General features: G+C 42.9%; 1 protein-coding gene across 1 annotated transcript in view; it reads left to right on the forward strand.

The window, feature by feature from the left end:
* The window catches only part of dnah9l (dynein, axonemal, heavy polypeptide 9 like), a 514,436-nt gene that overhangs the window by 252,267 nt on the left and 240,453 nt on the right, over nt 1-21,716 (forward strand). Inside the window, exons 36-40 of the mRNA XM_051930607.1 lie at nt 9,740-9,842; nt 11,470-11,709; nt 11,820-11,981; nt 14,730-14,923; nt 17,378-17,540. Of these exons, the coding sequence (XP_051786567.1) occupies nt 9,740-9,842; nt 11,470-11,709; nt 11,820-11,981; nt 14,730-14,923; nt 17,378-17,540 (862 nt within the window). The remainder of the gene's footprint in view (nt 1-9,739; nt 9,843-11,469; nt 11,710-11,819; nt 11,982-14,729; nt 14,924-17,377; nt 17,541-21,716) is intronic.

Raw genomic sequence — 21,716 nt, forward strand, 5'->3', positions numbered from 1 at the left:
CATGGTGGTGCAGTGGTAGCGCTGCTGCCTTGCATTAAGGAGACCTGGGTTTCACTTCTCGGGTCCTCCCTACGTGGAGTTTGCATGTTCTCCCCATGTCTGCATGGGTTTCCTCCTGGTGCTCCAGTTTCCTCCCACAGTCCACAGACATGCAGGTTAGGTGGATTGGTGATCCTAAATTGGTGTGTTTGTGTGCGCTCTGCGGTGGGCTGGTGCCCAGCCCAGGATTTGTTCCTGCCTTGCACCCTGTGCTGGCTGGGATTGGCTCCAGCAGACCCCCGTGACCCCATAGTTAGGATATAGCGGGATGGATAATGATTGACTGACTGAAATGTATATGGGGATGCTTTGAAATAGGAGGAGAAGCTTGTTAACAATGCTGATTCTCCCTGCTAATGTAAGATGGAGGGTAGACCATCCATTCACGGTCTTGTTTAATTTTATCCCTTGCATACCGTAAAATTTTGTTGAAAAAGAGCATCATGTTTGCTTGTGGTATTTACTCCTAGATATTTGAACTGATCTGCTAAAATAAATGGAAAAGTATCCAGTCCGACATTGTGAGCTAGAGAATTCACTGGAAAGAGCCCACTTTTATTCAAACTGATTTTGAGTCCAGATATGTTTTGAAAATCTACTTATGGCTTTTGGACTGCTGGCACAGAATTTTGTGGGTCAGATATATACAGTACCATATCAGCTGCATATAATGATATTTTCTGTTCAAGTCCTTCTCTGAAAATCCCATTTATCTCTGATACATTTCGAAAGTAGACAGCCAGTGGTTCAATGGTGATTGCAAAGAGCAAACGTGATAAAGGGCATCCTTTTCAAATACCACATTCTAGTTTGAAGTAGTCTGAAATAATGTTGAGGCTTCTGGACTAGTATAACATAGTTTGATCCATGCACATAGGTTTGGGCTGAACCCATATTTGTGCAATGTGATGAATAGGTAGTCCCATTCAACCATATCAAATGATTTTTCTGCATCTAAAGATAATAAGATCTCTGGGGTGTTTGACTTAAACTTTGCATCTTGTAATCTACTCAGCCACTGAAAGCTGTCACTTTGCTTCACAAGTCATTGTATCCGTAAATGGCTAATAAAGTATATCACTCCGCTCCTACATAAGGACAAGGGCACAAGATTGACCACCACAAGTGAAGAGCTCTGAACAAGATACTATCGAGGTACTGTACAGTTCCTAGATTATCAAACATAACATCAGTTTGACAGAAATTCACCAAACAAGTGGGTCTTCAAATGCTTCTTAAACACAATGAGGGATTCAGCATTTCAAATGGAGGTGGGCAACTCATTCCACCAACTAGGAGCTACACATGAAAAGAGTCTGGACTGAGATTTGATACCATGCAGAGGTGGCATCACCAGACGCAATTCATCAGCGGACCTGAGTGGTTGAGAAGGACCATAGGACCTCATAAATGTCTCCTTATACACAGGTGCTGACCCACTGACTACTTTGTATGAATGCATCAAGGATTTGAACTTAATGCATGCTGGTTCATGGCACTGATATAGTGATCAGAAGAAAGCAGTGACATGTGCCCACCTTGGATAGATTAACACCAGACATACAGCTGCATTTTGAATCATCTGCAGCGGCTTGATGACACACACCGGTATTCCTACCAGCAGAGAGTTGCAGTATTTCAGACGTGAGAAAACCAAAGCCTGGAGCAGGAGCTGTGCTGCGTACTCCGTCAGACAAGGTCTGATCTTGCAGGTGTCATATAGAGTGAAATGGAGATGCCAAGAGATACTAACAACATGGTCCAGGAAGGATAGCTGGTCATTGATCACCACCCCAATGTGGAGTACCAACTTGGCAGATGTTAGTTAGATTGATAGATGGAATCAAAAGGCACTATATAAGAGATAAATAGATAGATAGATAGGTAGATAGATAGATAGATAGATAGATAGATAGATAGATAGATAGATAGATAGATAGATAGATAGATAGATAGATATAATAATAATAAATTTTACGTATATAGAGCCTTTCCCATGCTCAAGTCGCTTATGTTATTCAAGTTGATTTAATCCATGAACTATACATACAATAAAAGAAAATGAACGAAGTGCAAATAGTGCAAGGTTAATGCAAATTTTAATGAAAAGTGTTGTTAACAGGGAGGAGCAGCAGCAACATGTGTGCGCCAGCCCTCACCTTTGGAGAACTGAGATAGATAGGTAGATGGACAGACAGACACATTATGTTCTGAGCACACACCAGAATGACTAAAAAGAGAGAAAACGTCTGACTTGGCTGTCTCAGTCTCATTCAGGCACTATACTTTCATATTGCTGTTGGGATAAAGAGGCCCGGTCATGTTTCTTAGTCATTTAACTGAGATATTCTGTAACTATTGTGCCCTGAACAGTTATGAAGGGAACAATGAGATAATAATAATTAATACTAATTACTTTGTTTTCAAAAAGAAATCATAAATAAGAAATTTCCATTTAGATAGACTGTAAATGTTATATATATATATATATATATATATATATATATATATATATATATATATATATAGTAACAGAGGCGCTATATAGGCGCCTGACCCGACACAGATGGACACAGAGGCACGTACCAAATACAACAAGACTTTATTTTTCTTCACCCATGGGCACACGTCTTCTCCATGACCCACAGGCAATACACAGTCCCAAACTCCACACAAAGAATCACAACACAGTTTTCTCCTTTACCACCACTCCTCCTCAAGCTTAGTCCTCCTCCTCCCGACTCTGGCTCCTGAGTGGTGGTAGCTGGCCCTTTTTATAGCCCACCCGGAAGCGTTCCAGGTGCTTGACCACCTGGTCCTAATTGTACATCCGGTTGGGGCTGAAGATTCGTCCAGCCGGGCTGCTGACTCCATGCAGCTCTCCCTAGCGGCCATCCAAGCTCCCAACCAGGCTGTGGAGGACTCCATCTCCCATGGAGCCACGTGAAAGGTTGGGGGAACACCGTCCGCCAGGGAGGCTGCCACCAAGCGTCCCGGGGGAGGTATTGAGCTGCCCATGGTTGCTCCCCAGGAACAGATGTAGCAGATGCGTCCCTGCTGGGCATGGGAACCAGCCGTCCGTCACAGTATATATATATATATATATATATATATATATATATATATATATATATATATATATATATATATATATATATATACACACACACACACTATTTTGAGACCTTAATAGAATATTAAGCTATGAAAGATTATACTATTTATCTGTATGCTGATTGGTGCACACTAATGTAGCTCTTGATTCTGTCATGCAATTGAACCGAACTACCTTAAGATTGTTACTTTGTGATATTCTCTGGTCTTGTCGTGCTAATCTGTGCCCATATTTGTCAGAGTATGAAAAGTGGTGACACAAATTTGGTCCTAGCCAGTAGCCGTACCAACAGTCATTTCAGAACAGGAAATTCACCTGAAGCTAAGCATGTTCAGACCCAGCCAGTACTTGGATGGAAGGCCAACCAGAAAAATCTTGGGTTGCTGGTGGTACTTTTGTTGGGGAGGTCCCTGAGGTCTGAATGTGGATCCCAATACCCCAAAGCATTGTCAGGGACACTGGGCAGTAATAATGGCATTGTCTTTCAGATGAGACCTAAAATCTAGCTTCTGACTCTCTCTGTTCATAAAAGGTCCCTGGGCATCCTTTGTAAACATGCCCTGGCTAAACTGCCCACCACGGCCTGGTCATTCCACCCCCTAATTATCCCCCGTCTCTAACTGGCTAACTATCTCTCATCCCTTCACCACCTTACACTTATTGCGTGCTGAGAGTACAAAACTGCCGTTGCATCATCCAGGTGGATGCTGCACATTAGTGGTGGTTGAAGTGGCTCCCCATTCTCCATGTAAAGGGCTCTGAGTAGTGAGAAAAGTAATTCTATATAAACGTAAAGAATTATTATTATTATTATTATTATTATTATTATTATTATAGCTTTAGGAGTAGGGTAAAAGCATTATATCAATTATCGTAATTTAGGAAACTAAATTACTCAGCAAGACTTGGGAGAGTCTGTAAGCCGTCCTAACTCACTAGGAGCTTCCAGAAGATGTCGTTCAAGCAGAGATCAGCAGAACAGTTTGGAAATGCCGGGCAACAATAATCTTGTAAAAAGATATCTATTTGACTGAGATGAAATAATATTAGTAACAAATCTCTCTATTATAAAAAAAAATCTTGGTGGAAGGACGTGATCTTCTTGGAAGACACTTAAAAGACCTGCGAGATGAAAGAGACTGGCCACGCAGCGTCTCGCGGGGACTTTAAACATGAGACTTGGTGCTAAGAGATTGCAATTTGACGTCCCACGAGAGACACTTTAACATCACGCGAGACAAGGCAGTGAGACAACATTTAAAAGAAGTTCACGGACATCTAACCAAGCAGTTGTTGGAATGCTTTTGGCAGACAGACATCATGTGCTCCCAGCTCTTAAAAAAACGACAAGCGACAAGCAGAACACGCAGCTTGCCAGCAGCAGCAGTTGGAAGCCAACAGATGATCCGACTGCAACTCCTTTCTCGTGCGTTCAGCCTCCCCTTCACAATGCGAGCGGCAAAGACACGAAGTGGCAAAAGGACAGCTGCTGTACAGGCTTTAAAATGATTGACGCGCAGCACGACAAACATAACAGGCAATTCGCCAGCAGCAGCAGCAAGACAACATGATCCGACTGCAACTCCTTAGCGTGCGTTCAGACCTTCACAACGTGAGCAGCGTTATACATCCGGCGAGAAAGAGATGTAACCACGCCCGGGGCCGGAAATAAAGGACAAGTATTGTTTTTACAAAAGTTTTAAAGTAAAAGTGAAAATAATGTATATGTAACAATTCCCATGAAAACAATCTCTTTAAATTGTATATCCGGTAAACCAAACCCGGGGGTGGGCGAGCGAAGCGAGCAGGGGGCAGAGCCCCCTAGCCTTGTAAATTATCTGATTGATCAATCTACATGGAGAAGACACTCACTGAAACCGTTGGTAACGTTAACGTTTTTTTAGAAATGTGGCTAGGTGGATCTTGGCCCTAGTGTGTGCTTGGTGTGTGGGTGTGTTTGTGTGTGTCCTGCGGTGGGTTGGCACCCTGCCCAGGATTGGTTCCTGCCTTGTGCCCTGTGTTGGCTGGGATTGGCTCCAGCAGACCCCCGTGACCCTGTGTTCGGATTCAGCGGGTTGGAAAATGGATGGATGGATGGATGGAAAATAGCAATAATTTGAGTATGTAGCAACCAAGCACTCCTCAAGTTTCACCCCAGATTTATACATTTCCTCAGCACTCCACGTGAGGTAATGCTTTAAAAGCATTCATGCAAATCGGCACGCACATAATGATCATTGCCCTGAATGTGGAATGGCACTCATAAGTGAACCACAAGTAATATCACAGTATCAATACCCAGAGGTGGTCATGGGTGCAAACTGTACAGTAGTAGCCAATATATTACCTGAAGATAGGCGGGGCTGGATGGGTGATTGACAGCGAAATGTCACACAAGGTACACTGAGTTCCCTGAAACGTTCACATTACACTTTACAAGGCCGGGATGGTTCAAGATGGCAGATGCAGACTCCTGGGGTATTGGATAAACAGAACCTCGCAGAAGATAAGTGGGGGGATCCATGGAGAAAGACATAGCACAGCACAGTGGAACAGAACACTGGGACAGTGAGCGCAACTTCAGTAACAGTGCAGAAATAGCCATGGCTGTTATTTTGTGAGGCATTACAGCAGGAAGCTGATCATGCTGAATGTACAACTGTGGATCATCCTTTGTTAAGTAAAGGTGCCCATTGTCAGGCTTTATCTCTCATTCTGTGTGTGTGTCTTGGTCTTTCTATCTTGGTGTTCATTGCAGTGTTATCCATGACCAGTAATGGCGCACTGCACGTTATACTTGACTTGAGCATTCCTAGTCTTCATCCTCTTTCTCCATACGTTTAACATTCGTTTGCTCAGAGGTTGATGCTCTTGCTGCTTCCTAAGCAGCTCTTCTTGTCTCCACCCTAGTGGCCCGCTGCTTCTCTTCTTTCAACAGCATCTTTTCACGTTAAAACTGATTAAGTCAGTGTTTGTGTTGCAATTCCTTAGTACGTTTTCCTTAATTTTTCACTTAAGCTGACAGTTAAGTCTTTCAATCTGCCTCAAGAATGACTTAAGATATGAAAATGTAGGGGAAGCAACGGTGAAGGTGGTAGGGATGAGAATGACGCCCGTACGAATGCACTGCACAACCAACTTGCTACCTGCTGCCGAGAGCTGATTCTACAATAAAATAAAATAAAAATAAAGAGAGTAATAAAAATTATCACCCCAAAAGCGGACAGTAGAGGTCATGTAGTATATGTGTACCAAATTTCAGGTCAATAGGTCAAACGTTTTGCGAGCTACAGGTGATTTAAAATCCTGGACAGACAAAACGAACAGCCACAGTAGAGTATTATATAAGAAGACTACGAGGCGGCTCAGCCCCCTGCTCGCTTCACTCGCCCACCCCCGGGTTTGTTTAACCGGATATCCAATTTTAAGAGATTGATATTTTCATGGGAATTATTACAAAACATTATTTTCACTTTTACTTTAAAACTTTAGTAAAAACAATATTTGGAATTAACTTTTCTTCAAGATCGAATTGAATTTTGATTCCGTGTTTGGACTTACATCGCGACAACACAACGTATAACTGCCTGTGAGTGAATATCGTTTCTTTCTCTCTAATAAATAAAATGACTTTTTTGAATGTTTGTCCATTGTGACAAATAGAGGCACTGTCGACCCCCTGAACCCTCAGACCAGACGTCAGACACCAGGTAAAAGTCCAAAGATGAATATTTATTATTATAAATAAGTGCACAAAGCACCACTACTACACACCACTCCAATAAACAATAATCACTACAATAATAAACAATCCTCCACTCCCAGACGCTTAGCCACCCTGCCTCCCAACTCAGCTCAGCGTCTGGGATTTCCCATTGTCCTTTTATAGTCCTTGACCCGGAAGTGTTTCGCCTTCTGGGTCCACGTGACATGGGACACTTCCGGGTCAGCTAAAAATCCTTTTTCTTCACCCTGGAAGCACATCATTCCTTGTGTCGCTGTGATTAAGACACACTTCTGGGTTATGGTGCAAATAACAATCCCTGGGCCTCCCTGCAGCGACTCCTGGCGGCCCCCGTGGTATCCAGCAGGGCTGTGCATTAAAAGTCCACTGTCCATAATTCCCTGCTGGCATTCGGGATACCTCCATGCTGCAAGGAGGGCTCCATCTGGCGGCCTGGGGGTATTGGCCGGGATAAATAGCCCAGCCATATCTCACACCATGCTCTTTCTTCTTTGCTTTATCATTGACGTGTCATCTAGAACATATAAAATTATTGTCCTAATAAAATTTATAAGAGCTGAAAGTGCAGGAAGTGTGTCTGCCAAAAGCATTCACACGACTGAGGTTAGATGACTGTGGTCTTGTTTGAAAATGGTTGTAAGTAGGGCGTGACTTGAAAGGATCTCATGTTAAAAGTCTCCATCTCACGGGACTTCATACCATGGCAACGTTTTTGGAATCTTTTAATTCTCACTGGCAACGCGAATTAAACGATCTACAAGTCTCCGACTTAAAGTTTAAATCCGAACAATATATTCAATCTCTTTTCGCTGTTCCGTTATTTCACTGAGTAATAATTTCTATTTGTTTGCGCTAATATGATCTCTCCTATCCTTTTTTGAGACTTTTGAATTTTCGTACTTCCGTTATCTCTAACCTGCTCTGCATGTGTACCGCACCATCATTTTTGAATTCTTTACAATGTCCTACTTTGTCATCTACTGTTTGTCCTTTATTTCTGGCCCCGGGCGTGGACTCGTCTAACGGGACATATAAGTGTCTCTTCGAGAAAATCACATCTCGTCTCCTTCCAAGATTTTTTTTTATAATAGAGAGATGTTGTTGGAAATTGGCAGCAATTACAGGCAGAGTAGCACAATTTCCTACCTTACTATTATTATTTCCTTCTTCTTCTTCTACTTTGAATCCATCCATCCATCCATTTTCCAACCCGCTGAATCCGAACACAGGGTCACGGGGGTCTGCTGGAGCCAGTCCCAGCCAACACAGGGCACAAGGCAGGAACCAATCCTGGGCAGGGTGCCAACCCACCGCAGGACACACACAAACACACCCACACACCAAGCACACGCTAGGGCCAATTTAGAATCGCCAATCCACCTAACCTGCATGTCTTTGGACCGTGGGAGGAAACCAGAGTGCCCGGAGGAAACCCACGCAGACACGGGGAGAACATGCAGACTCCACACAGGGAGGACCCGGGAAGTGAACCCGGGTTCCCAGGTCTCCCAACTGTGAGGCAGCAGCACTACCCACTGCGCCACCGTGCCGCCCTACTTTGAATATTATTATTATAATTATTGTTATTATTATTATTATCTTAGTGGTGAAGCCTTACTGTTACTAAAAGTAAACTACTAAATGTCATATGAGTGTCGTAAAATCGTTGCATCATTTATTCATTCTCAAATGTCCGGAGTTTGTGTAGGCAGTGGCGAGCAGAGGCTAGAAGATGCCCGGGGCAAACTCCTTGATTGTATGCCCCCTAAGGTGAGGTGCTGTCAAAGTGAATGGTAAAGAAGGCATATGAATATGATAAAGAAAGGCATAGTATATAAGAAATAAACGCTTTATTCAAATTAAATATTCATTTCATTTTGTTTCTCCGAAAACAATTGTACAAAAAGGAATTCTTTTTCAATGCTGATTGAAGCCGGGTTGGTCAGACGCTCTTGTGACATGGAAGATCTGAATGGTCAAGAACCCTGACCGAATTCCTATACATGCAGGAATTATAACATAACCCAGACTGACTCTGGTGACACAGACTACATATTTCTCCGACTAACCTTACTGGACTAGCTAGAAAAAGAACAAGAGGGATGAAATAATTGAGGTAAACTCAGTCTCAGAGAAACACTTCACTGCACCAAGGTTGGACAAATGACCCTTATAACGTTCACTGCGCATTTGGGATGGAGGGAGCGGAGAAGGAGCGGAGCATCTCTCTCGTGCTGAAGCCATTTTTCAAGGTTGTTTGACTCATGGGTCCAATTTCCTGTCCCATGTGAAAATTTCATAATGTTTTCAAGGGAAGGACTCTTTTCGCTGTGTGGGGCCTGGTCAGGCCCGGTGTGAGCACTTCTAGCGCTTAGAAGCCATAGTGCATCACTGAGAATGAGCTATAATAATTTAAATTTGTTCATATTAAATTAAAGTTAATTTCAAAACAGGGCTGTCCTAGAGAGCAACACACTTTGGATTGGATGCCCTCCCCAGATATGGCTGCCTGGGGCCGTTGCCACCAAACCCCCCCACCCCCAAATGCCACTGGGTGTAGGATGTTTCCTAACTTCTTCTCATGTCCTACTTGGGGTGGGACAAATTCTTATCCTAGTCAGACCTTTAGTGCCATTCCTAGGAATAACTCTTAGATGTCTGATCAATACAAGCCCTGAACTGATTCCATGGCGAGGCTAATTCAAGCTTGTTGTAACCGACATCATCCACAAGGTGGAGCTTTTATTTTTTTAATGGTGAAATACTAATTTCCCTGACAGGTATCAAGCCCATAAACTCGTCAGCTCTGTAAGATTCATCTGTATTCTTCCATTCTCTAGGTATGACCGACAGAAGCTCACTCTGAAAGAAATCCACAAGTGCCAGTATGTCGCCTGCATGAATCCTGCTGCAGGCAGCTTCTCGGTTAACCCAAGGCTGCAGGTAAACAGAGACAAAGCCACGGCCAGGGCAAGAGCTCACCAGTCAAGCTGCTGGTAACTTCTTGTCCCTTTGCCAAGTGAAGCGGGCAGCAGGTTATATGTTCTTACTGACATGTTCTGCCCACTGCTGGTTGTTTTTAGAGTTTGCCATTCTTTTGTCTATTGGTTAGTTGTTGCCCAAATAGCAGCTACTATCAGGTCTCCTTACTCATCCTTAACACTTTGTTGTCTTTCAAGACATACGTTTTCTCTTCAGTCTTTCCTTGTCCAGATTATCAGAAGTGACATCTGATGTTGGATCCTCACCTTCCAGGAATCTTTCCTATCAATTTGGTTTCATTTTCTCACATCTTTTTGATGAAAGTCTGGGTGTTGGGTAGAGTCGTGGGGTCCAGCAACTGTGGGGCATCTGTTGGTGAAGAGAGATTCACCGATCTTGACGATGCTGTGATCTTCACGGAGTCAATGGAGGCTCTGATCGGGGCTCTCGAGAGACTGAGTGAGGAGTCTGAGTGTCTGGGCTTGCGAGTGTCCTGATAAAAACCAAAGATCAGGCCTTTAATGACCTCTTGGGCATGGCCATCAGCAGTGTGTCTGTCTGCGGAGAGAGTGTCGACCTCGTTGAGAGGTTTACTTACCTCGGCAGTGACATTCACGTCTCTGGTGACTCTTCCTGTGAAGTCAGTAGATGGAATGGGAGACCATGGGGGGTCATGAGGTCGCTGGAAAGGGGTGTGTGGCACTCCAGATATCTCTGCTAAAGGACGAAACTCCAAGTCTTTAGAGTCCTGGTGCTTCCTGTTTGTGACACATGGACGCTATCCAGTGACCAGAAATGAAGACTGGACTTCTTCAGTACTGTGTCTCTTCAGAGAATCCTTGGGTACCACTGGTTTGACTTTGTGTTGCTTATGGAGTCCCGAATTTGGCACATGACCTGCACTGTGAGGGAGCGTCAGTTATGGCACTATGGCCATGTGGCATGATTCCCCCGAGGGTGATCTGGCTCACAGGACCCTCATTTTTGAGGACCTGAGCAGATGAACAAGGCCAAGGGAACACCCACGAAACACCAGGGTGCGGCAGATAGAGGGTCATATCCGGAGGGTGGGACCTGACCGTGTATCTGGCTGGGGGGGTTGCCAACCAGGACCTGAGCTGTTTTGTCATGTGGTGGGTGCGGCAACGCACTTAACTGGTGCATGCTCCCCAACCTGACCTGACCTGAACTGTTTGTTGAAAGGTATTTCCTCAGAGACATCATCCATAATGTTTAACTTTTAAGACTTATTTCCTGGAATATCTCCTCTCATCCTGGACTTCTACCAATCTGATGTGTTAACTGAGAGTCCTGTTTTGCTTGTGTTGTCACTTTAACATGTTCCTGTCATGTATGCTTAAAGGTCTGCTTCACTAATAAATTTCATGCATCTCGGTCACCTAGACACGTTCTCCTTGACCTCTGGTGCCTTACTTGGAACCTCCATGCCTGACATCTTTTTCCAGGGACCTTCCTCGCTAATGTTTTTCCACCTGATTAGGAAAACTATATTTATTAATGTTTTACTTTGAGGCCACAATTCCACAAAGTGGTCTCAAACTAACGTTTTTCACATGATGTTTTTCAGAGACACTTCTCTGTATTTGCTGTTCACTTCCCTAATGTGAATGCTCTGACGACAATCTACACCGGCATCCTAAATGCACACTTTCAGAGGGGCAGCTTCAGCTATGGCGTCACAAAGACCGTCAACACTCTGATCCAGGCTGCAGTCTGCCTCCACCATAAAATGACTCAAAACTTCCTGCCCACGGCCATCAGATTCCATTACATTTTCAACCTCAGAGATTTGTCAAATATTTTTCAGGTATTTCTGTCACTGCCAGTTCACTCTCTTTAACCCTCAGCAGTTTATACTGAATCTTAAGAGATGTGAACAAGAAAGTAAGCAGAAACGCTTTGATCTTCAACTTGCAGGGGATTCTCTTTGCTTCTCCAGAATGTGTGAGATACCCCATTGATTTGGTCTATTTATGGCTGCATGAGTCATCCAGGGTCTACTCTGACAAGCTCATGGAGGAGAAGGACGTGGAACTCTTCACAAAGATACTTATAGACACTGGAAAGCGATATTTTGAGGTATTATTATATATTTATATGGTGTTTCTCATATGTGTCTATTAATATATCTACCACATAGATAGATAGATAGATATGTGAAAGGTTCTATCTATCTATCTATCTATCTATCTATCTATCTATCTATCTATCTATCTATCTATCTATCTATCTATCTATCTATCTAGCCGACTATACTAAAATATCTATCTATCTATCTAGCCGACTATACTAAAATATCTATCTATCTATCTATCTATCTATCTATCTATCTATCTATCTATCTATCTATCTATCTATCTATCTATCTATCTATCTAGCCGACTATACTAAAATATCTATCTATCTATCTAGCCGACTATACTAAAATATCTATCTATCTATCTATCTATCTATCTATCTATCTATCTATCTATCTATCTATCTATCTATCTATCTATCTATCTATCTATCTATCTATCTATCATATAGTGCCTTTCATATCTATCTATCTATCTATCTATCTATCTATCTATCTATCTATCTATCTATCTATCTATCTATCTATCTATCTATCTATCATGCCAACTATACTGCAATATCTATCTATCTATCTATCTATCTATCTATCTATCTATCTATCTATCTATCTATCTATCTATCTATCTAGCCAACTATACTAAAATATCTATCTATCCATTATATAGTGCCTTTCACATCTATCTATCTATCTATCTATCTATCTATCTATCTATCTATCTATCTATCTATCTATCTATCTATCTATCTATCTAGCCAACTATACTAAAATATCTATCTATCCATTATATAGTGCCTTTCACATCTATCTATCTATCTATCTATCTATCTATCTATCTATCTATCTATCTATCTATCTATCTATCTATCTATCTATCTATCTATCTATCTATCTATCCTGCCAACTATACTATCTATCTATCTATCTATCTATCTATCTATCTATCTATCTATCTATCTATCTATCTATCCTGCCAACTATACTATCTATCTATCTATCTATCTATCTATCTATCTATCTATCTATCTATCTATCTATCTATCTATCTATCTATCTATCTATCTGTCTATCTGTCTATCTATCTATCATGCCAACTATACTGCAATATCTATCTATCTATCTATCTATCTATCTATCTATCTATCTATCTATCTATCTATCTATCTATCTATCTATCTATCTATCTATCATGCCAACTATACTGCAATATCTATCTATCTATCTATCTATCTATCTATCTATCTATCTATCTATCTATCTATCTATCTATCTATCTATCTATCTAGCCAACTATACTAAAATATCTATCTATCCATTATATAGTGCCTTTCACATCTATCTATCTATCTATCTATCTATCTATCTATCTATCTATCTATCTATCTATCTATCTATCTATCTATCTATCTATCTATCTATCTAGCCAACTATACTAAAATATCTATCTATCCATTATATAGTGCCTTTCACATCTATCTATCTATCTATCTATCTATCTATCTATCTATCTATCTATCTATCTATCTATCTATCTATCTATCTATCTATCTATCTATCTATCTATCCTCTCTAAATAAGTACATTTAAACATGTTTCCTGCTTTATCTATTGGTATGAGCCTCCAGGTTTTTGACACAATTCTCAAATTCAGAATTTTTAATGACATGCTAGGAGAAGGGGATGTTATGGTTCTAGAATTGCCCAGCATCTGAAAATCACCCAAAATAAAGCCTTCAAAATTGTCAAACGTCAAATAAAACACTGTAAATTTACAATGCTCATTTGTGAACCGGCCCTAAGGGAACAAGAGTGTGATGGAGGACATACTGTATGTGTGGGTCTACATAACAAAGAATAAAAGTATCTCATTCTTTCAGAAAGGGTCTCCCCAAAACCCTTTGTGATGGGCGAAGCAGCACCTCAGCTGGACACTGTTCCCTAACTTGGCCAGGATGCCTTGATAATGGGAAGGCCAGGGAGGGAGCAATATCAGCATTCCACACCATGATGGGGAGGTTGAAGGATGTTACAGCAGCTACATCAGGAGTGGTGTCCTTACAACTAGTGAGCAGCCTCTGTGATGGGCCTGAGAACCTGGAAGGTCCGCACAGCGGTCGACTGCCAGCTATGGACAGAATGACCCCCAACTCCCCCCCCCACCACCACCACCACCCCGTACACTGGGTGGCAGCATCTTATCTAGAATGCCCCAGTATGGATGTCCACAAATGGTAACTTGGGAGTGGAGGTCCACTGGGCCTGCCCTGTCAGGTACTGTGGGGGCTGCTGGGGGGCACTCTTGGATACTGATGTTACAAGGAGTGTTGTGTTTCCCACTTGCCTCGGAAGTGTTTTCCCAGGGGTAATAGATTAGGCATCGGAAGAGCCCTCCACTCAACTCAGGAGGAGCTCAGGTGTGGAGAAGAAAGAAAAGAAAAGAATGAAAATGAAGAGAAAGTGTTGTACAGAAGGCATTGTTTAAATGAAAAGCGATTTAATTGTACTGGGACTGTTGTGGTAAGATTGTCTCTGGGGGTCTGGTACGCCCTCTAGTGGCCACCCTTTCCACAATTAAACTACTTTTAGCGTCACCTCATTCTGGCGAGACTCCTCACACCATAACCCTTTTGCTATTTGTGTTTGAGACACTTTTTTAGATTAATAGGGACCTTCATCTTTTTTATTTCCCGACATTTAAACTTGTGTTGCTGCAGAGCTGAACTTGTTTTGCGTGATGCGTTCTGTTTCAGGGCATCGATGAGCACATCTTCATCCATCAGCCTCTCATCTACTGTCACTTTGCCCATGGAGTTGGAGAGCCACGCTACTTCCCTGTGTCTGACTGGGAGAAGCTGCATAAAATTTTGTGTGACGCCCTGGAGCATTACAACGAGGTGCATGCTGTGATGAATCTTGTCCTGTTTGAAGAGGCCATGCAGCACATGTACGTTAGCCTTTCATATTTTATAAGTACCTTTCATGTCAAGGTTAGTCACTTGGTGTTCTGTCTACCTTAGGAACAGATCATGAATATTTAAGCAGCCCTCATTAGTCAGAATGGCCATCTGTCAGGTTACCGGGTGGCCTTGCCTTTCATGGCTTGCTTTTTATCCTTCTAATTTTAACAAAAGCTTTGTGATTGGGTGTCATGTTGTGGCAGCTTTGGCTTTCAAATCAGGTTTCTTTTGTCTTGTTCTCAAAACTTTATCTTTGCTTTGTTGTAAATGGAAGTTAAAGGAGGAGAACAATGCCTGTAGGGGACAGACAGATGAAATACAACATGCAGTGTCTGCCTAAACACGCAGCATGTGGCCTACAGATGGCACTCCAGAGGCATAAGTGTAAAGTCCACTGTGTACAGTCGTGGCCAAATGTTTAGAGAATGACCCAAGTGTTGGTGTTCACAAAGTTTGCTGCTTCAGTGTTTTTAGATCTTTTTGTCAGATGTTTCTATGGTGGACTGAAGTAGAATGACAAGCATTTCCTAAGTTTCAAAGGCTTTTATTGACAATTACATGAAGTTTATGCACAGAGACAATCTTTGCAGTGTTGGCCCTTCTTTCTTTTCCAATGCCTCTGCAATTCACCCTGGCAGGCTGGTAATCAACTTCTGGGCCAAATCCTGACTGATGGATGCAGCCCACTCTTGCCTAAACAATTCTTGGAGTTTGTCAGAATTAGTGGGTTTTTGTTTGCCCACTCACCTCTTAAGGATTGACCACAAGTTCTCAGTGTGTATACAGACACAGATTTGTTAAAATGGACAGAAAACAAAATAGAAACGGATTAACATCCCTGGCAGCCAACAATATCTGTCCATTCATGAATTACTGGCCAGTTGACAATGGAGGAGAGGAAAAGAAAAAACTCCATTCAGCGACATCAGTTGGGAAAAGAAGCATCTGGGGGGATTCATGGTTAATTGTGAGGGATGAAGTCAGACACAGTGACGGTGACGGACCTGGAGACCTCGATCAACTGGCTGACTGTTCCCTCCTGGACATTCTATAGCAGAGTCCCTGCTGGCTGTCCAATCTGATGACAGCAGCTTTCCATCTGATGATTCCAAAGCTCTCAGTACCTTGTATGACTTTTCCTTGGGAAGGAGAGCAGTGGCACCAAATGCCACAACAGAATTCCAAAGAAGAGAAACAGAAGAGAGGAGGTTTGGTAACAGTTAATAAATATTTCATTACTTATATTTTTATCTAATTGACTAACAAACTAAGAAGCATTATGCACAGCTAGCCAGCAGCTCTAGTCAGGGTAAGCTGGACTAAAGTTGTGAGCAGTGTTGATCAGTGAAATTCGCCAAAGCGTTTTCTGCAGTGAATATGCCGTGTTCATCGGTGACCTTGTTTGCCGAATATTTTCACGGAAGTTCATTATGCTGCCAGCTTAGACAAACTTTTTTTTCCCCCAGTGCGCCATGATGCTTTGCAAGGTCAGCATGAGATCACTTTCCACACATGCATACTGTAAGGTTGCTACCCGATCTGCTTTATGGATGTGTGACATCATGACCGGGTCCTGCTGGATTTGCACCCTCATGCATTAAAAACATAAAAAATTGACAGTATTTTCATTTAAGGGGTACGTTAGCTGACCATAACTGAGAATTTGTGATTTATAATGTAGCTAGATCCCTATGCTCTCAATCAGCACCACATGGCTAATTATGCATAGTGTTGGTTGCTGATTCCATTCCCTGTTCGGAGGCCATAATAATGGAGGATCAAAGGGGGACTGCTTCCCTTGGCCACATATTCTACCTTTACACAGGATGGCAGCAACCTCCTGGTGGAACTCCTATCACTGGGAGTTGTAGTTGTGATAGACGGCCCTGATGGGGTCATTGGGTACCGCTAGGCAAAGCTGCAGGGGAACATAGTCTCTACTTTGAGGCAGCTTCTGCCTGACCTGAAAGTGCTTCCATCTTGCAATGCAGTGGCACCTGATATGCTTCCTTGTCCAGCATAAAAAAAGGCGTCCTTACCTGCATCTGAGAGTCGAAGTTGAGAGACAGTGGACATCACGGTGGTGTGGAAGGAGAGGAGGACAAAAGAAATGTAATTATACTGTATTGTGTGGTGTTCCTCAAGGCAAGAGGAAACCTGTTCAAGGTACTGTCACAAACAAACCTTCATTTGAACCTGGGATTGTCTGTGTATAGATGGAGTTTGGGGCTTGTTAGTGCCCCCTATGGGCTACACAAGGTGTTACTCTACTTGGGTGCAGGCGTCTTTGTGTATGTGCATTTACAATTGTACACTATATCCACCTTGTGTGTCCTTGTGTATGCTGTATGTACACCTGACTCTGTGTGTGTGTGTGTGAGAGTGAGTGATAAGTGAACATCTAGCAGATACGTAACCCAGAGTACATCTGATTCTTGCAGATGCCGCATCAGCCGCATTCTGGAAACCCCACATGGCAATGCACTTCTGATTGGGGTTGGCGGCAGTGGGAAGCAAAGTCTCTGTCGTCTGGCAGCGTTCCTCAGCATGCTGGAGGTCTTCCAGATCACACTTCGCAAAGGATACGGCATCCACGATCTGAGGGTGAGGTGACAGAGGAGATTCTGTTTGTGTGGGATGTGGCCAGAGAATTTAAACCAGAAATGTGTGAGATTACCGCAGGGTCAGTACATAACATCACTAGAAATAAGGGCTCGTGGGCAGCAAGGTTAGCAGAAGGACCAGCATAAACCCTGAGCACGTTTAAATGTGCCTTAATAACCTGATTATTCACAGAAATTCTGTTCCTCAAATGCCATGTAAACTCTTATTCTGGTTAGAGAATAACCGAATATGAAGAACCCGAGTTAACACACATAGATTTCTCTGAGTAACATGGCCATGTAAACCTTTAACCAGGTTACAGTTAAGGATATCGTAGTCTGCACAAGTCCGCTTAGCTTCACATACACTTTTAGTGTCCACAAAGTGGACAAAAGTACGAACAATCTTATTATTCCTTCTCCTGGTTAAAATAATCCATCTCAATATTTCAGAAATCGAAAAATTTATGTGGAGGAGCCGAGCATATAGTGCTAAACTCAGCAACACAATCTCACGTTTAAAGTAATGTGTGTTAAGTAGTTCGATTACTTTTTAAATTAACAAGGAACTTGACGCAATACTTATTTTGATGAAGTGAAAATACCGGTGTTGTTGTTGTTATTGTGAATTTCCCCTTGGGATTAATAAAGTATCTATCTATCTATCTATCTATCTATCTATCTATCTATCTATCTATCTATCTATCTATCTATCTATCTATCTATCTATCTATCTATCTATCTATCTATCTATCTATCTATCTATCTATCTATCTATCTATCTATCTATCTATCTATCTATCTATCTATCTATCTATCTATCTAGCTATCTATCTTTCTATCTATCTATCTATCTATCTATCTATCTATCTATCTATCTATCTATCTATCTATCTATCTATCTATCTATCTATCTATCTATCTATCTATCTATCTATCTATCTATCCCAGCAGTACTGGGTGTTAGGCAAGAAGCCCACCTACCGGTACACCGGCCCATCGCAGGGCTCAGTCTCACAACCAAGCAGAAAACAATGTGCTGCATGCAGTCTGGTAACAGAAACCTGTTAATAAAGTGTTAGTTTCATTTTCATCCAGCTATTTGCTATACTTACACTCACTGGCCACTTTATTAGGCACACCTGTTCAACTGCTCGTTAACACAAAAATCTAATCAGCTAATCACATGACAGCAACACAATGCATTTTGGCCTGTAGACATTGACAAGACCACCTGCTGAAGTTCAAACCAAGCATCAGAATGGAGAGGAAAGGGTATTGAAGTAACTCTGAACGAGACATGGTTGTTGGTGTCAGACGAGCTGCTCTGAGTATTTCACAAACTGCTAATCTACTGGGATTTTCATGCAAAATTATCTCTAGTGGTCCAAAAAAGGGAAACTATCCAGTGAGCGGCAGTTCTCTGGGCAAAAATGCCTTGTTGATGCCAGAGGTTGGCCAGACTGGTCTGAGCTGATAGAAAAGCAACATGAACTCAAATAACCACTCGTTACAATTGAGGAAGAGCATCTTTGAAGACACAACACGTCAAACCTTGAAGCAGGTGGGCTACAGCAGCAGGGGACCACACCGGATGACACTCTTGCCAACTAAGAATGGGCAACTGAGACCACAATTCACACGGGCTCACCAATATTGGATAACAGAAGATTGGAAAAATGTCACCTGGTCTGATGAGTCTCGATTTCTGCTGTGACATTTGCATGGTGGGGACAAAATTTGGTATCAACAACATGAAAGCATGGAGCTATCCTGCCTTGTATCAAGGGTTCAGGCAGGTGCTGGTGGTGTAATGGCGTGGGGGATATTTTCTTGCACATTTTGGGCCCCTTAGTACCAACTGAGCATCGTTTAAATGTCACAGCCTACCTGAGTATTGTTGCTGACCATGTCCATCCCTTTATGACCGCAGTGTCCCCATCTTCTGACGGCTTCTTCCATCAGGATAATGAGCGAGTTTCCCTCTCTCACTGGGAACACAACCCAGTGGAGCTGTCTCTTCCTCCCTGGAGGTGAGTGTTGCCGTCCTTGTGCCTCACGTCATACCAGCCACGTACCCTTGTCTGCCAGTGAGCCCCTGTGCTCTGTGCAAGTGTCTTGGCAGCGTTCTCAGTGGTCTGTCCCTCACCCCCTGCCTTCTCCTGCCCAGAAGTTTAAGTGTCCTTCAGTCCCTGCCTAGATCGACAGGATGATGGGTTAAACAATGGCACATCCAAATTTCCTGGGGTTAACAAATGGTGTAAACACAAGTTAACAAAATATTGTTACCAACAATCCATGAGTACACATATGCTGATTAGAAACCAATATTCTCAGACATGTTCATTTCCAAGTCAGGTAAATAGAAACATTTTCCAAGGAAGGAGCAGTTCTGTTATCACAATTTTATATTGTTTGTATGTTTAAACAGTTAAATCTTCAAAGTGGTGATTCTTTTACAAGACAGCAAATACCTAAATCCTGTAGAAAGCCATCACAATAATCAGTAACAGGATTATCCAGGAAATTTGCCTTTTAACTTCTTACCTCAACTGTCCCAACAATGGGTGCCTACTGCCTCTTCATCTACTGTGTTTTAAATGTAATATTTGCACATCCCTTTGCCTAAGAGAGAAACGAAACCACCCAGTGTACAAAACATTGACCCCCTCTGACACATGTATGATTTGAATTTGAATTACGATTATTGTATAGCGAGATGCATGACCGTGTTCCTCAAGCGATTCTGTTGGGGGTACTGGGAGAGTATGGGGTTCCGGGTGTCTTATTAAGCTCTATTCGATCCCTGTAAGGTCAGGGCCGCCTTAACAGTATTATAGGCCCCCTGGGCAAAGCAGCAACGCACTGGGACCTCTACCTACACAACCTCTCAGCAAGTCACAACATACATAGATTAGCATGGGACCCCCGGGCAACTTCCCAGCATGCCCATGCGTTAAGACTGCCCTGTACTCGGAGAAACATCAGCTCCATTCTTTGTGGGTGGTGGACTCTGCCAGGCCTCTCCTGTTTGTGGTTTTCATGGACAAGATATCAAGGTGCATCTTGGGAGGGGAGGGGGTCCATTTCAATTAGAACTGCTTCATCATCATGCGGTCCTGTTAGCTTCATCAGGCTACAAACTCCAGCATGCATTGGAATCGTTTTGCAGCTGAGTGTGAAGTGGCAGGGATGAGGATCAGCACTTCCAACTCTGAGGCCATGGTCCTCAGTAGGAAAATAGATGATCAAATGATGACCCCTTTTGGCTGGAATCTCATTTTATATTAGCTCATAGAATTGCCAGCCAATCCTGGACCTGCATTTCTAAAGCCCTCATTCACTGGTCTAAAGTTACTGCCTCAAGTGGAGAAGATGAAGTATTTCGGGGTCTTGTTCAAGAGTGAGAGGTAAAGGGATGGTGAGATCGACAGACTGATTGGGGCAGCGAGTGCAGTTATGTGGTCACTATACCGATCTGTAGTGGTGAAGAAGAGCCAAGTCAATAGGCGAAGCTCTTCGATTTACCAGTCAATCTACGTCCCTGACTTCACCTACGGTCAGGAGCTTCGAGTAATGGAAGAAAGAATGAGATTGCAGGTACAAGTGACCAGCAAGGGTGGCTGGGCTCTCTCTTAGAGATACGGTGAGAAGTTCAGACGTCAGACCCTCCACAGCGAGAGGAGCCCGCTGAGATGGTTTGGGCCTCTGATACTGATGCCTACTGGATGTCTTCCCGTGGAGGTTTGGATGGGCACGACCAGCTAGGAGGGAGACCCTGGGGAAGACCCTGGACGTGCTGGGAGGATTACATCCCCCAGATGGCCTGGGAATGCCTTGGGATCCGACAATATGAGCTGGGAAGTGTGGCTGGGACAAAGGGATGTATGGGCCTGAACTTCTAAACCCCTCATTCACAGGTCTCCCCAAGTGAGAGGTGAGTTACTGCCTCAAGTGGAGAAGATGAAGTATTTTGTGGTCTTGTTCATGAGTGAGAGGTAAAGGGATGGCGAGATTGACAGACTGATTGGGGTGGCGAGTGCAGTTATGGGGTCGCTATACCAATCTGCAGTGGTGAAGAAGGAGCCGAGTCAGTAGGCGAAGCTCTCAACTTACCAGTCGATCTATGTCCCTGACTTCACCTACAGTCAGAAGCTTCGAGTAATGACGGAAAGAA

The sequence above is a fragment of the Erpetoichthys calabaricus genome, chromosome 8 (genome assembly GCF_900747795.2).
Source record: "Erpetoichthys calabaricus chromosome 8, fErpCal1.3, whole genome shotgun sequence".
In the NCBI taxonomy this organism is placed as follows: Eukaryota; Metazoa; Chordata; class Cladistia; order Polypteriformes; family Polypteridae; genus Erpetoichthys; species Erpetoichthys calabaricus.